This window comes from Podarcis cretensis (genome assembly GCF_951804945.1).
Source record: "Podarcis cretensis genome assembly, chromosome: 3".
In the NCBI taxonomy this organism is placed as follows: Eukaryota; Metazoa; Chordata; class Lepidosauria; order Squamata; family Lacertidae; genus Podarcis; species Podarcis cretensis.
The window spans coordinates 61,105,825-61,121,940 of NC_137172.1; the positions used below are offsets into that span (position 1 = coordinate 61,105,825).

The following is a 16,116-nucleotide window of genomic DNA, read 5'->3' on the forward strand; positions in this document are numbered from 1 at the left end:
CCTTCCCACCGGAGCGTTACCTATTTATCTACTTGCACTTTGACATGCTTTCGAACTGCTAGGTTGGCAGGAGCAGGGACCAAGCAACGGGAGCTCACCCCATTGTTGGGATTCGAACCGCCAACCTTCTGATCAGCAAGTCCTAGGCTCTGTGGTTTAACCCACAGCGCCACCTCGTCATCAACAGTAAGTCCTAGGCTCTGTGGTTTAACCCACAGCGCCCCTCGTGGTCAACAGTAGTTTTGAGTTTAAGACTAGTTGAGGGTTAGAGAGCTCAGAGGCTAAATACAGTGGTACCTCAGGTTAAGAACTTAATTCGTTCTGGAGGTCCGTTCTTAACCTGAACCTGTTCTTAACCTGAGGTACCACTTTAGCTAATGGGGCCTCCAGCTGCCGCAGCGCGATTTCTGTTCTCATCCTGAAGTAAAGTTCTTAACCCAAAGTACTATTTCTGGGTTAGTGGAATCTGTAACCTGAAGCGTCTGTAACCTGAAGTGTCTGTAACCCGAGGTATCAGTATATTAAGAATAAACTGGGAAATCCATAGGTGCTAATAGATAAAAGATAGCTACATTATAATTATGTATGTTTAGAACAGCCAGAAACAAAACAGGCAACTTACTGAAAAAATGAATACTAACAAGACCAAGAGAAGACTTCACAAAAATGTACATTTGCTCTTTTAGTATGAATTTACTGAAATCTCTTTTTATATCGCAGAAAATCGTATTGCTGAAATGATCCCTCTACTTCAAAGCCTATGTCTAAAAATCAGGCTGGGTTATGGTTTTCCTATGTGAATTAATGGCATTCAATCAGCAACGGTAAGCTGTCACAAGGTGTTTTCCTTCCTGCCACCAATCATACCTTGGGACCTTGCTTGCTAGTAAATAACAAGAAAGGGAGACACCTCATAGCAGTTCCCATCAGCAAAGTTTACTTATTGATTCCCTCCTATCTGACAATATAGGAGCTTTCTGTCTCTGAGAGATTCTTCAGGCAAAATTTAGGCTGGTGTGAGATATGTAAGACCTCATGATATGCTGATTCTTGATTTGCAGCATCCCTACTTAGAAAGTATAGAAATGCTTGTGAAGAGGCCCAATGGGCTAGAGGTTTGGGGAATATTTCATTAAAATTACTGTAACTTTTAAGTACAGATTTATTAAACAAGGTTTATGGAGAAAAAAACATTTACTTTGTGGAATTTTCTTTAAAATACACACTCAGATTTAGCAGCTCATTTTGATCCCTTAGCTGATGGCCCTCCGTTACTGTGCAGCAGCCTTTATTCTTCAGCAGGCATTGGACTCGTTATTAATTGCATGTTATTGTTGTTTTTATTTATTGCAATCTGGCTTTAGCATTTTAAATGTAAAGGCAAGTTAACTACTTTAACTAACACACACAAACTTGTCGTGCTCTTACCTCTATCTGCTTTTTCAGTTCTCTTCCAGAAGCACTGTCCTGAACAGCGCGTTCTCGTTGTGATGCGTCTGCAAGCACGTTAACTGTAGCTTCTGCTTCTTGTATCCACTTGAGGAAACTTTCAAGGTCTTTGAGCAAGGCATGCACTGCCTTCAGCTCAGCCTCCAAAGCATTCTGCCTATTAGATGTTCTGTAGGGAAGAAAAATAACACTGACCTCAGAAAAATTGCAAAAAGTAATCATTAAATCTAAGACAGGTCAGTTGGTGCGCATTTGTTTTGGTGCATTATGCCACAGGTTCTAGAATTTCTATGCTTATTCATTTACTTGCAAGATGCTACAATTTATGAAAATAATTCAATATACCAAATACTCCTCTTCTTGCTGTAACCATATTGCAATGTTGCAAGTGTGAGGAACTTAACTGCACACTTTCAGGACGTTGTGAAGCAAGCAAATAGTTTTTTCGCAATGAATGAAAACAACTCCCTAAAGTGTACAGACCACAATGCTGTTAAAAAGTGGAACAGATGTTCTTTATTTTATCACTTACTTGGGAGATTGCAACTACTCCTTTAATAGAATCATAATTTATTTGAGAGTTTCTTTCGTATTTCACATATTGCACCTATTACACACCTCAATATTCTGTAAACATTTGCAACACTTTTGACTTTGACTGACCTTCATCTTTCCAAACTGAAATGAATTCAGGCAACATGATCAACTCACAGGATTTAATTTTTGAAGATTGTTTTGGTGATAATCTATTGGTAGGCTAAGAAGGTGCCAAATCTATATATTTTTTCCTGCCAAAAAATCTGCAATAAGTAAGTGCCAAATTGCAGCGCTATAGTACCAAAAGCATCCTCTCCAAATATCTACTTCAAGTATTATATCATTGAATAATACGTTATTTTAAAGTATTGGTGATTGCTGGCACAATGGTTGAACTTTGTGTGCATGCTTTTTTTTTTTAGAAACACAAAGAATGAATAGATCACATTTCAATTATATGTTTAAAATAAATAGTTAAGAAATTTTTTTAAGGCAGCTGCAACTTTGCTCATATTTAAAGGATAAATGCATGGGGCTTAGGACCTCTAGACATAATAATTGAGGTATTTTCTCCATCTTCAGTTTTGAGCCAACACAAAATACAGTTCTATATGGAAGAATTATACCATCATAGAACATTACTATCCAGAGGATTTAGTGTGTGCAGCTACCGACAGCAGAATCCACACACTTCCACAAATTAAATTTTATGCTGGAGTGCTCCAACAAAATTGTAGTTACTTCCCACAAGATCTTTTCAGCATTTAGCAAAAAATACCTATCCAGATTTCCTACCAAAGCATCTTAATATAATTACTGTTCTGCAGTAAGATATTTTCTTGTGATTCCTAATAGCCAGTGTGTGGAGCCACCATATAAGGTGAAGTGGGACCTGTGCCAGTATGAAACATACCTATGAGTGTGTGTGTGTGTGAGTGAGAGAGAGAGAAAGAGGGAGAGAGAGGGAGAATGAATGTACACACTCACTCACACATGCACCCACACCACCCACTCACATAAAATATCAAAGAGATGCACAACATAAAAAACACAATACAAAAAAAGCCCAAGAATGACCGGTTTGTCTAAAAAGGGAAATTAAATAACTGAATAGGCATTAAAAGCCTTAAAGAGACATCTGAAGGTTAACAGTGAGGACACGTGCTGAATCTCTGTTGGAAGAGTATTCCAGAGCATGAGACCAGAGGTACTAAATGCCTGACATCTAGTTGGGGCCAGCAGGGCTTCTGAGATACAGGGGACCACCAACTGTGCCCCTCCAGATGATCTCCTATGTAAAACCCTGTGTGAACTGCAGCATAAAATAATAAACTGATGCAACAGTCCATGTGATAGTTACTACTACTCACAGATCCAGATCTAAATAACTGTGAAATTAGTTCCAAGAACAAATTGTAAAACAGCTCTGCCTAAATGAGAAATGTTTGGTGAAAATATGGGCAAGATATTCAGATGATGGATGATTTCCATAAAATAATTTATCATTAAGATCAACAACTGCTAATGTCTTGGCATGCTTATTCATGCTCTCCTGATTTAAATTCTGAAATAATCCATGTAGTGTATTATGGATCAGGATTAAGCCATGGTTTTATAACCTGGTTTGTAGAGATCACTTAAACCACAGTTCTCCAGTCCTGACAAAATTAGAACCTGCAGTTTAACAAACCTCTGGTGTGTGAGAGGCAATGGTAGATGAACTAGGAGCACACATACACACATCCATGTCTCTTATTGCTACATACATCATGAGACAGCACACCCCTCAAACTCCTCCACTAAATGCCCTTGCAAACGCCCTTTGGTCATGAGAGCTTCACCTGCTGGATTTCTTCCTGTGGTGCATTAACTAAGTGGCCCGAATCTACCTGAATACTATCAAGAAGCATGTGTGCAATAAAGAGATAAAGCAGAGATATTTGTTCATTAAAGTATACAAGGATGCAATCCTGTGCACCCTCAACTAAGAATAAATCCCATTTCATGTAAGTATATCTAAGATCGTGCAGTAGGATTGTGCTGTTTTTGGAGTATAGGGATGCTGCCAAGGCAGAAAAACAAAAGCTAAGGAGAAAGTAAAGATGCTATGAACCACATGATCTTGTGAATGTATCAGGTGACTTGCTGGATCAGAGGAAATATCCATTTAGTCCAGAACATTGTCCAGCCAGGTGCATCTAGGAACACATAACATGAGCACAGTAGGATAGAACCATATTCTGTTCATCCCCAGCTGCTGGACAGAGGTAACATTGAAATTCCCCTTCTTAGTACTGTTCAATGTGTTTTTCAGTCTTGAATCCAAAATCTGTTCCCTGCGTAGTCCTAGTTAATTTAAAGCACATTAGCACTTCAACAAGATAAAGCAAAATAATTGTCAGGTAACAGGAAGTCCAAACCCACGTAACGTTTGAATCACCAATAAAGCTAACAAGAAGAAGTTAAAGGGCTAATGAAGTTAAAGGTAAATCTAACTTCATATTTGCTGTAGCTTTACAGAACTCCAAAAAGTCCAAAGAATAACTTTGCTGATTATCATAATGGGGGGGGGGTTATAGGTGAGCACATGCATGACTGAAACAGTGGTTTTAAAGTTGCAAGGAGGGTGTCCTATTTTTAAAATCCCTTTTAGGGGTTTTTAAAACATAAAAGTAGACTTTTTAAAAAGTCTAGACTAAATTCAAGAAATTCAAGAAATAATATCTGAGTCTGAGACTGGGGACAAAGAATGTAATTTATTCATCCAGGTTACAGAGATACTGACAAATTACCCAGTCTCAACCCTGAAGTATAAACAATTATTGCCCACTGTGTAGCATATCTAATTTATACAGCAGCTCAAATTTGAGAGGACAATCTCTTCAATGCCAGTGGTTTTAAAATGGTCTGAATTAATATAGCAAGCAGGGACATGTTGGTTTTAAAGAAGTTTCAATTAGAGAAAATGCTGAAATTCTCCATTATTTTCAGCAGTCCTTTACTCTCAGATGTTGTTAATCTTTCTTTTCCTTGCTGTTAATAATCCATTTTTAATTGCTTTTAACTGTTTTTTTTCTGATAATTTTAGTACAGTGGTGCCCCACAAGACGAACGCCTCGCAAGACGGAAAACCCGCTAGACGAAAGGGTTTTCCATTTTGGAGGCACTTCGCAAAACGAATTTCCCTATGGGCTTGCTTCAATGACATTTTTGTCTTGCGAGTTCCTTCAAAGACATTTTTGTCTTGCGAGTTCCTGCGGGTTTTTTTTCCTCCCCCCCCTTTTTGTAAGCCGCTAAGCCGCTTATCAGCTGATCCGATAAGCCGATAAGCCGCTAAAAGCCGCTAAAAGCCGCTAAAAGCCGCTAAGCCGCTAATAGCGCTAATCCGCTAAGCCGTCAATGGGCTTGCTTCGCAAGACGAAAAAACCGCTAGACGAAGAGAATCGCGGAACAGATTCTTTTCATCTTGCGAGGCACCACTGTATTTCTTGTAAGCAGAGGTTTTGCTATAATCAAGCAGTATATACATTTTGCTACATACACATAGATAAGTTCCAGCATGTTTACCTGCTTCATGGTTTGAAGTATTTAAACAGATTTCTAAATGTCGGTTTCCTCCTCCACCACATTTTCAGGATAAAACATAATCTATCCAAGCTTCTTTTAAACAGCTGCTTGTTCACTTTTGCCTTCAAAGCCTGTTTCACCGCTTGGCTTCATTTACAATAAGATTGCACTGTTCCTATCAAGTCCCAATACAAATTCCTCCATAATTTACCTTGAAATTATTGGCGACTTTTTTAACCTTCAAATCTTCATGCCAAAACAAATTAGCCATATACCACCCTAACGTTACCTGCAAAGTTATTTTATTTTAGAAATGTTGCAACTATCAATACTTTGCAATGCATATTGAGCACATTGAGAATGAGCATACTATATTTTTGTTCTCCAGCACCATGAAGTATATACATTTTATTATTTGAATACATATTTTCCAAGTCTGTGATATTTTATAACATATACATGAAGTCTAATAATTATACTCAACCTGCCTGAAAGAGAGTTGATGTACAGAAACCACAAATGCTAACAAAAGATAAAGGGAAATCCAGACAAGAAGGGACTCTTGGGTCTTAACACAGTGAAAGTGACAGGACTGATGAAATTATGTAGAATGATGAAAAAAGGCAACATAAAAACAAAGCATCTTCACATCTCTAGAGGAAACTTTTTTCGGGTTAAAATAAAATTGTTCAAGGTAACGAAGAGAATGATAGCTGGAGGCAGAAAACATACTATTATACAAAGAAGGAATTGTGACTCAACTGCAAGAAGTTTATTTTCAAATGGGAAAAATCATTAACTCTATTCCTTTCAGGATCAGACAGGGAGCTTCTGTGGCTTAAAACACTAAAAACTGAAGTTGAGGGATATTTTCTCAAAGTGTAATCCAGGACTCCCTACAGAGGACAGAAGGCTTTCTTGGAGAGGATTACTAATACAAGGGAATGAGGTACATCCATGAGGCAATAGTCTGCTTTGACAGTGTTACTGCTTGTGAAGACTCTAACTCAGGGGTGCAGAACTTTTGGCTCGTGGACCTAATCTGGAAGGCCATTTCCACCAAGCTATGCCCACTTGCTCTACAGTTGATGCCATATATGACCTCAGGCATGGGGCAGGTAAAGAAACATCTGACTCATCCAAAAGTCCATTTGCAGGCACTGACAATCAGTTTATTGATTGCTGGGTCTTGCTAAAGCCCTTGAAAAGTGCTCTTTTGTAGAGAAACAGCACTCAGCAAGACCCATATGGACAAAAAAAGTCAGGTCAAACTTGGCCTGCAAGAGATGGGGGAAATAATGATCAAGCCCACTGGCCAGATCCATTTCCCTACCCCTGTGCTAGCCTGTGGACATAGGGATGTCCAAGGTGTGTTGCACATGCATAATCTTTTCCTTTGACCACTATCTGACTGGGTCAGGCAGAATGCTGCTAAACAATGATGTTTAGCACAATGATGTGTTCTAGTTACATTGAAGGAGACACAGATAGCTGTTTTTCTGCTCAAGGACTTTCCATAATGAAATCTGTTATTTCCTGGCACTACAGTACTTGGGGCTGAACCAAATGAGATGCATGCTCACATTTTTTGGAAACATCAAAAAGCACCTTTCAACCATTTTCCAGAAATGACTTCAAGAAGGAATTGAAAATGTTTCCATATTCAAGAAGCACTGCTTTCACTTTCAGTAGGTTTGGTGTACCCTTGGTGATAGGGATGTCAAGAAAATCCAAAAGCACAATACAGTTGACAACATAGCATAGACAAGGAAGAGGTGTGCAATCTTGATGGAGCGCTCCTCTCAATCAGTGCTGGAAAAGTAGTTAACGATACAACCTTTTTTCCCCCAAAACAGGCACCTTCCTAAGAGCCCATATTTATTAAACAAATGTCTCAGGAACTTTAAAGACCTGGCTACACATGGATCCATGCTGGAAAAAAGAATCAGAAATCTGACCAGCTTCATTTGGCTTACACTGCACAAAGGAACAGTTTAGAGTTCTTCCTCGATTTAGACACACTTGGTAAGAAAGCCCCCAATTTAGGTTACACCTGAATTAATAGAATATGCCTTTGAGGCACACGTTTGTTTGCACATACCTTTGTTTCAAGTTGATCCATGAGGTATTCAAGTGATCCATTATTTCCTTCACTTTTCTTGTGTCATCACCATTGTAGTCTTGAAGAAGTTTGTTTGATAGATCATTGAATTGACTCATCTTGGTATCCCCTTTATCTAGATCCTGTAGTAACATCTAAGCAACAAATTCAGAGTAGTTAAGAAAAAGCAAGAGGGGGGGTATCAGTGTAAAACTGAAAACCAAATATGGTTTCTCGAACTCTGACTATATTTTTTAATTAAAAGATCACTCTTTCATCGGATGTTGTGAACTATAAAAATAAAAAAATGACAAATCAGGAAGGAAGAAGGGTCTGTTCCACAGAGACCTCAACTACAATCTTAATAGAAAGGAACAGCCCCATGATTCTGCAATCTAGCAGAAACTCATCAATACTGTGGAAGGAGAATCAGAAAAGTATAAATCGCTCCTTTCCCCACAAATAAAATTCTGGTCAATAAAGTGAATATGAGGGGGGCATAAAAAAGATATTTAAAATTGTGTGTGATGCGTTGAAAGTATATAGGGAGACTCTTTACTCCCTTTCTCTTAATACTTTAACATGGGGTCATCCACTGAAGCTGAATGTTGGAAGATTCAGGGCAGATGGAGAACATTTTTTCTTCATACAGTCAGTGCATAGTTGAAATAATGGCATTTACTACACAATATGTAGTGATAGCCACCAGTGTGGTAGGCTTTAAAGGGGCTTTAGACAAATTCATGGATGCTAAGGCTATTGATGGCTACTAGCTAGGGTGACTGAGTATTAAATCCAATATCAGAGGCAGTATTCCTCTAAATACCACTTGCAGAGGAACACAGGAGTGCTGTTGTGCTTACAGGCTTCCAATAGACATCTGGTTCAGCACTGTGATAATAGGATGCTAGATTAGATAGGGCTTTGGTCTGATCCACCAGGATCCACCAGATTTGATTTACAGAAGTGATGAGTAGTTAAAAGAAAGTAGAGATGATTAAATGGCTTTAAGTGAACTTTCATTCCAGTGCATGGCAAAGATGTGGAGTTACTCTCAACACCATGTTGGGAAGAGGTACTGGGTCCAATTGTTTATTGTTTGCTCGTTATAATGGCTACTTCATCAATGGCCTTTGCTGTATTCTGTAATGAGTTGTGATGCAGGGCTGATCTTTCTCCCCTAATGACTCTAGTTCTTTTGGGTTATGAGAAGAGTTGAGGAGGGGATTACTGGAGGCTGATGTGGTGCCCTGCAGCAACCCAACCTCCTGCTTGCCAGACAGAATCTATTTTAGGCTGAAGGGGCAAAATGTTCATCTCTTTCCTGTCAACTTCTTCCAGTCCTGCCTGCTAGCTAAAGGAAGGAACTGTAACATGAGTAAACTGCTTTCCCTAGCAACAGAGAATAGACTTTAACATCAAAGTCATTTTAAAGAGCATCTACTAGTGTCACTATATACCATGCATTTAGCATCAAATGTGTTCTAAGGAGAAACATCCATGCCCAGGGGGTTCATAACCAAAGGTAGAAAGGACAAAGATGAAGGGCCACATTTTAAAAATAGTGAGGATCTATGGGTGAATCAATCATTTAAAAGGCTCTCCTGAAACATTCCTGCAAATCTTCAACTACTAAACTTTTCACATATTTGCTGTCTAGCCTTGAAAAGTAATTGGAGAGCTATGCTGTTCCAAACATAATATTAGTTGCAAAGTGCAAATGAGATTATATTTTATAGAGAAACTGTGGTCTGAATTTTATGTCCACTTAAACTATCATAAATAATATGCCGATGTGCCTCCAACAACAACAAAACATGAATGATGTTTAAATCATTTGTTTTCCAAATAAAAATATACAATGCAGGTGAAACATTATGCATGGTCATCTATAACAGAACAAATGAAATATATCCATAAATACTTATTTTTAGCCCTTCATGTTCCTTGTAACATTGCTGACATTTATTTGTGGTGTATTTATTTGCAAGTCTAAAGTTCCATTATCTGTAATAACATTTATGGATATACACAGAAGCATGAAACAGACATAAACCTGGAATTAGTGATGAAGATTATGTTGTACCATTTAAAATAAGCAGGTTTTTCATCTGTTTCTTAGCTGATGCTATAAGTAGCTGCTAATCTTGATTGTCAAAAGCAGTAAGACTCTGAATGCGAGTTGCTGGGAATCACAAGTGGGTCAAATGCTGTTGGGCTCCTGTCCTGCTTGTCCCATAGGAATCTATGAGAACCGCATGGAGGACTAGATGGACCTTCAGAAAGATCCAGCATGGATCTTATGTGTTTTTTAATTGACACTTTACAAAACATTTTTGAATGTGGGTGTTACTTAGATTTGAAAAGATCTATTCAGCAAGGTTTTACAAGCGGACAAACTAATTTTACACTCCAATGGATTAAAGATGGAAGGCAAGGGTACTGGTGGATCCCAGCTAGAATGATCAAGTGATCCTCAGCATAAGTATGACTAGATCAGGGAGAAGGGATGAGTAAAATGTGTGTGTGTGTTCCTGTGTAAAGCAAATGTTTTGCTAGTCAGTATTGATAGTACTGAGCTGTATGGCCCAATGGTCTAATGCAGCTTCCTATATGCTGGGGAGCATTCAAGTTCTATGTGCATTTTGAAGCTCTACTTTATAACAAAGGCTTCCAATCTTTAGAATAGGTTTATCAGCCTTTACAAGGTCCTTCAGGAGAAAGGATAAGATACAAATTTAATAAATGATAATAAGTCATTCTCAAAGGCAACTTCTTTCAAAAGGTAGCTGCAGAAACAACTAACTTTCAACAAGTATTTTGAATTTAAAGAAAGCAATTTTTCATCTGCAAAATGTAAATTGTCAATTATCAAATATATTTTTCTGGGCATGTGAATAAGACAAGTGCAAGATGGATTCATAAACCATTCAGAGAATCAAATTAGAAATCACATTTTAACTTACTTTGTTTTCAGCAATCTGCTTGGTGAGCTTCTCTTTAGGAGACTGCAGAAGGGCATGCAGGTGGATCTCATATTGTCCAATTAGCTTCTCCATTTCTTGCTTCTGGTCATCCCACTTCATGCTGTCAGAAAGCATACGTTTTAACTGCTGCTGACGTACTTCTACCCCATGTTGTGTACTATCCCATTGGTTCTTAACTTTCTCCACTGAAAAAGACAAAGGAGGAACATGTAACCAAACAAAAAGCATTTTGTGGCTATTACATTATCCTCAATCTTTCTGTTACTCAGAGTAACCATCCAAAAATCACTGAAGCCAACCCTGAGCCCTTGGGAAGCTGTTACGCACAGCTCTCACAAACTAACCCATTCATCTTCACAGAAGGACAAGTTCATTTCTACACATGGATTCCCTTTGCTAGACTCACTCACTCTCACTCACTCTCTCTCTCTCTCTCTCTCTCTCTCTTGCACACATTTATGCTACAAGCATAAATGCATATTCATAATTATCACTAAATGTCTCTCCTCCTCCAAGCCAATATTAGTTCAAATGTATAAAGAGGCAATGAAGCTCCCACCACTCCCACATATAGCTTGCTTTTCTCTATGCTGGACTCTGATATGTGGTAAAATTTCAGGTCTCCTCCATATTCCATCCTGCCTCTAACCATGACTTGCCAGATTATGTCAGTCTCCACCCAGGCCATTGCAAGCTCTGGCCCCTGGATCCCTTCAGTAGTCACTGTTAATAAAAATTGGTCGCCTTTCCCCTAACACAGGCATCACCAAACTTGGCCCTCCAGATGTTTTTGGACTACAATTCCCATCATCCCTGACCACTGGTCCTGTTAGCCAGGGATGATGGGAGTAGTAGTCCCAAAACATCTGGAGGGCCGAGTGTGGGGGTGCCTGCTCTAGCGTAACTATTGCGCATTTGTACCCATCTCCTCACACTTCTGTCCACTGGGAACATACATTTCTCTGTGATTGCTGTCCTAACATCAGAACTTGATGTTTTATTTTTCAGATTCTGAGCCAAGGTAAAAACAAAATCCAGCCGGGGATGTCGATGTTCTAAGTCTTCTTTTGTTATCTGTTAAGAGCCAGAATTAAAAATGTGTTACTTTCTGAGATTTAAATAAAGAATAAACCATGGGGGAAAGTCAACAATATTCACATTTATATTACAGAAGGTTATCAAGTTAGTAACTTCTTAATCAACATATTACAATGTTCTCACTACTTCTGTACTAACCAATATGATCAACATATTAAAATAAAGGCTCAACTTTTTTTGCAGTTATCTATACAGAGATGAGACATGAGTGGATGAGAAAATAAACCTGGTAAAAATCATATTGTTGCGCTGGGCTTAACTTTGCAGACTTTCATGCATTCTGTGACATCTCCTCAGGCTATCAGGACATCTTACCTATATTTATCTGCTCCAAGGGTGTGGGGCAGGGTGTGGGCATTCGCAATATTTTATTTTGGTCCTTAGGACTTCACACACTATATATTCAGTACTATTTTCGCAAGAAAATTCCATTTTTACCTGCATGAGTACCATATTAACAAACCCTTTCTTCATAACAAGTAACTGAGACTGAAGTCTCTACAATGAACCATTATACTCATAATAAGTTTGTGTGTCCAAAGACAGGCAGCTGAAAGGACCTCAGGGATCAATCCCATGAAATTGCATTACATGTATTATTGCAGCAAAGTGTTTGACAATTAATTTGACCACTGCTATGAAGGTTATGTTTAAAACACACACAAGTACCCTAAAGCTGTTAGTTACTGCTTGCTTTCACTTCACTATATTGCTAATATCACAAGCAAGGAAAATGTCAACATAAATATGTGTAATCACTTCCCTTTTAACTTCAGCCAGTGCAATTTTAAATGTCGGTGTAGATATTCACATCTCTCTTTAAACAATCACAGGCTGCCTAAGGCTGGATCCCAATGTTTAACAATTATTGAGCAAGGCAATTAACCTACATTAATTGAATTTCATTATTTCTAGTTGAATGCACTACACCTATTTGTAGATAATGATCATGTTTTGTGGAAGGTGAACGTGTTCTGGTAATCTGCATTGTATGTCATGTGCTAGACACAACAGTACACAACACACATATAAATGAACACCCAGGAAATACTTATCAGTGTTGACTTCAAAATAGTAGGGTATCGGGTTACAGAAAGGCATTATACTATAGGACTTAACCATCAAACACAGAACAAATTCAGAAGCAATGTGTTAAAGAAGAAGCGCTCCTAAATGGGAGCACCATTAATCAAACAGCAAGACGAGGGCAAACACAGCATTGTTCATTGAGCAAGACTGTGCACATTTGCCACCTTCGCCTGCTTCAAGTTTTCCCAGCAACCTGCTTGGGGCAGAAGAAAAGTGGAGGCAGCAGTGCTTTAGGGTAGCCAGCCCTCAGCAGCTTGCGATGGAGAAGGTTCAGTTGGAACTAGACACAAACCATTCATTGCTGCTGAGGATCCTCAGTGGGAAGGGGGCCCCAATTTCTTCTGCTCCAATATAAGTTTCAAGCAGGGTTGAGTAGAGTAAGGAGCAAAGGCAAGCACTTTATGCAAGTTCCATCAAACATATGCAAAGAGTTCAAGTCTTTGTGAATATTCATTCGTAATACTCACAAAGGCTCAAAGCCTTTCAAGACAAGCAAAGAAATCATCCACATCTAAACCAAATTCTATCTTTTTCCACCAAAAAATAAAGCAGGGACTCAAAATATCTTCAGGATTTCAACACAACACTTCATGGCACCACATACTTTCATGCGTGCAATTGTCCGATTGATTTCTTCAGCATTTCCCACAGTAACTATGTTGGACTTGAGCATCTGGTCAATCAGTGCCAACCAGTCAGCCAGTTCTGTTGTAGTTTTATCCAGATCAGCAGGTGCAGAAATTTCCAAAGCCTGCTGAGTTTGAGCAACATTTTCAGAGGCAGAGGACACTAGCACCATCTTTTGGAGAACAGGGTAACCTAAACAAGACAACACAATTCACTTGGTATTTCAAATTGTACTTAGTATGGGACTTGAATTTATTTGCAGTTGGAAAAACAAGCAACAAAATACCAATTCTTGCCATTTTAAAAACATCCTCTGTATTTTTTCTCCAACCCCATCTAAACAAGTTAAAAACCTTAAAGGGTTAGCCTTCCATTTCAAACATCATCTGGATTACTGCCTTCCTGGTCCAGAATGATGTGAAAATGTTGATGACATACTCATCACTGACAGATCTGGTGAGGTGTGAGAAATTCACTGCCAATCCCAATACCCAGGCAGTTTAGGAACATTCAAATAATGTGTAGTCAAAAACTACACATCATTAAGCTGTCACCCACAGGAAAAGTCACAACCTGCAGCTGATCCTAGTTTACTATCTGATTAAGTTCCAGGAAGAAACAAATTCAAACATTGATTGCCAGTGAAATAAATGCTACTGAGTCAGAAGCAAGAATTCATTGTTGATCCTCTGAATCATACTGATGGAAGAATATGTCATTACAGAACTTCAAATGGTGAAAGGGATTAATTTCTGTTAATTTTGAAGTCTGCAAATGTACTTTCTTTTGTTCATAAAATGTATTAGAAGCCAATTTCCTTTCAATACACTTGGACGCATGGTCTTAGTGACTCAGTGCCATGCCCTTCAACAGAAACAGAATCTAAAACGTTCATGGCCTTAAGGATCAAAAAATGAGATGACAAAGAACTCTGAAAACTGTCCTGTAAAAGAAGCACGTTCTCTTTTCGGAGCTCACCAGGTGGCATTGTCTGTGGCACCAGATGAAGCTGATGAACATGGGCCTCCAGTTCTCTCGCTCTGTTGGGTGCTTCTCTGAACACCTAATACGGCAGAGAAAAACGTCACATTACAAAAACCTTTTCATGTCAAGAACTGAGGATTAACATTTTTAGCATTATACAGATAAAGCGATACTGCTATAGACAGCTGAGCACAAAATCCATTAACACCCCCCCCAAGACCAAGAGTTTAGAGATGAAGGGGTTTGCATTTAGCCCCTAAAAGGGGTCTGGGGTGCATTTGAATGTAAGTTGCACATTTGGGATTCTTTACTAAGAATAGGTGGCAAAGGTGCAAAATGAAGAGCTCAGTATAGAGCCTGTTTGTCTGTCTATCAGTCCGCCTCTCTCTCTCTCTCTCTCTCTCTCTCACACACACACACACACACACATACACACACACACAGCTGCATGTGCCAGACGCTATGACAACAAACATTGTATTGTTCAGTGCAACTAAGAACTAGGGGAGGAGGAAAGAGTTGCAATAGTCATTCAAAGACTGAAATATAGTACCAAAAGCAGCTACTATTTGGGGAAGTACAGTATTAACAATATACGTTAATACAAGTGAGTTATACCATGAGGAGGAATTGTGAATCCAAGCGGAAGTGTTAGGTTCCTCAGTTATCATAACTGGGAGGCGGGGACAGTCTGTGCTGGACCGGATTGTACTTCCCTGGAATGAGCTTTGGGGTTTTCCTGGATCTAACACTATGACTGGAGGCTCAGGTGCCAGCTAAGGTCCCTTTTGGACTCAGCAGACTTGGCCACTCTACCCCATGCCTTGGTAACTTCCAGACTGCATTACTGCAATGCGCTCTGTGTGGGGCTTGACAGTGTCTTAGAAACTCCAACTGGTCCTAATACAGCAGCAAAATATTGGATGGCATTACATTCATTCATACAACCCTGTTTTATTTAAAGCAGATGCATTCGTTGTCAGTTCATGTCTGGACCCAATTCAAGGTCATGCTAGTGTTTGAATTGATGGCTTAGGCCACAAATATATGAAATGCCACATCCATCCCTGGAAGACTCCCTTGGGTGTTACGTTCAGTTACACCACCCCCAGAAGCTCAGGGATGCATGTGTTCCAGGAGAGGGCATTCTCTGTAGCAGTTGTGGAACTCTCTCCCCACAGAGCTGCATCTGGTATCTTCACTATATAGTTTCCACTGAATGCTGGCCTTTGGCACTTGAAATGTATACTTTTAGGAAACACACCCACCCCAGCCACAATTTTGATCATTTTAAGCTGCCACTTAGTACATTCCTGCTGGGAGCCCACCTCTTCAGAATGCAGACAACGGATTTCATGTTTGATTGTTGATCCAATTAAAAGAATCGAAGAAGCAAAATAATAGAAATGGATATGAAGTGAGGACTAGGCTGGAACTTTTTTCTATGCCATGCTAGTTCCCCTACTTTTCTACAAGCTCAGTGAGTGGTCTGGGAGTGCTCAGCGGGTGTTTCCTTCTGGGAAGAAAACATGGAGCCCTCTGTAAGTTGCTTTGAGCTTACTACACAAGTATAATAAATTAAATTAAAATTCATAAAGCATGAAGGATGTTTACTTCCCACTTGTGAAAGGTATTCCAGGGTCACATTTAGGAATTCTGCTTCTGATACAATGCATG

General features: G+C 39.2%; 1 protein-coding gene across 3 annotated transcripts in view; it reads right to left on the reverse strand.

Annotated features, from left to right (window-relative positions):
* Window positions 1-16,116, reverse strand: part of UTRN (utrophin) — a gene marked incomplete at its 3' end in the record, with an annotated part of 328,497 nt that overhangs the window by 184,485 nt on the left and 127,896 nt on the right. For all 3 annotated transcript variants that reach the window (XM_079970879.1, XM_079970880.1, XM_079970881.1), the window contains exons 47-52: window positions 14,434-14,518; window positions 13,433-13,647; window positions 11,598-11,715; window positions 10,621-10,826; window positions 7,655-7,809; window positions 1,429-1,618 (exon numbers count right to left, since the gene is read on the reverse strand). In XM_079970879.1, coding sequence (XP_079827005.1) covers window positions 1,429-1,618; window positions 7,655-7,809; window positions 10,621-10,826; window positions 11,598-11,715; window positions 13,433-13,647; window positions 14,434-14,518 — 969 coding nt within the window. The remainder of the gene's footprint in view (window positions 1-1,428; window positions 1,619-7,654; window positions 7,810-10,620; window positions 10,827-11,597; window positions 11,716-13,432; window positions 13,648-14,433; window positions 14,519-16,116) is intronic.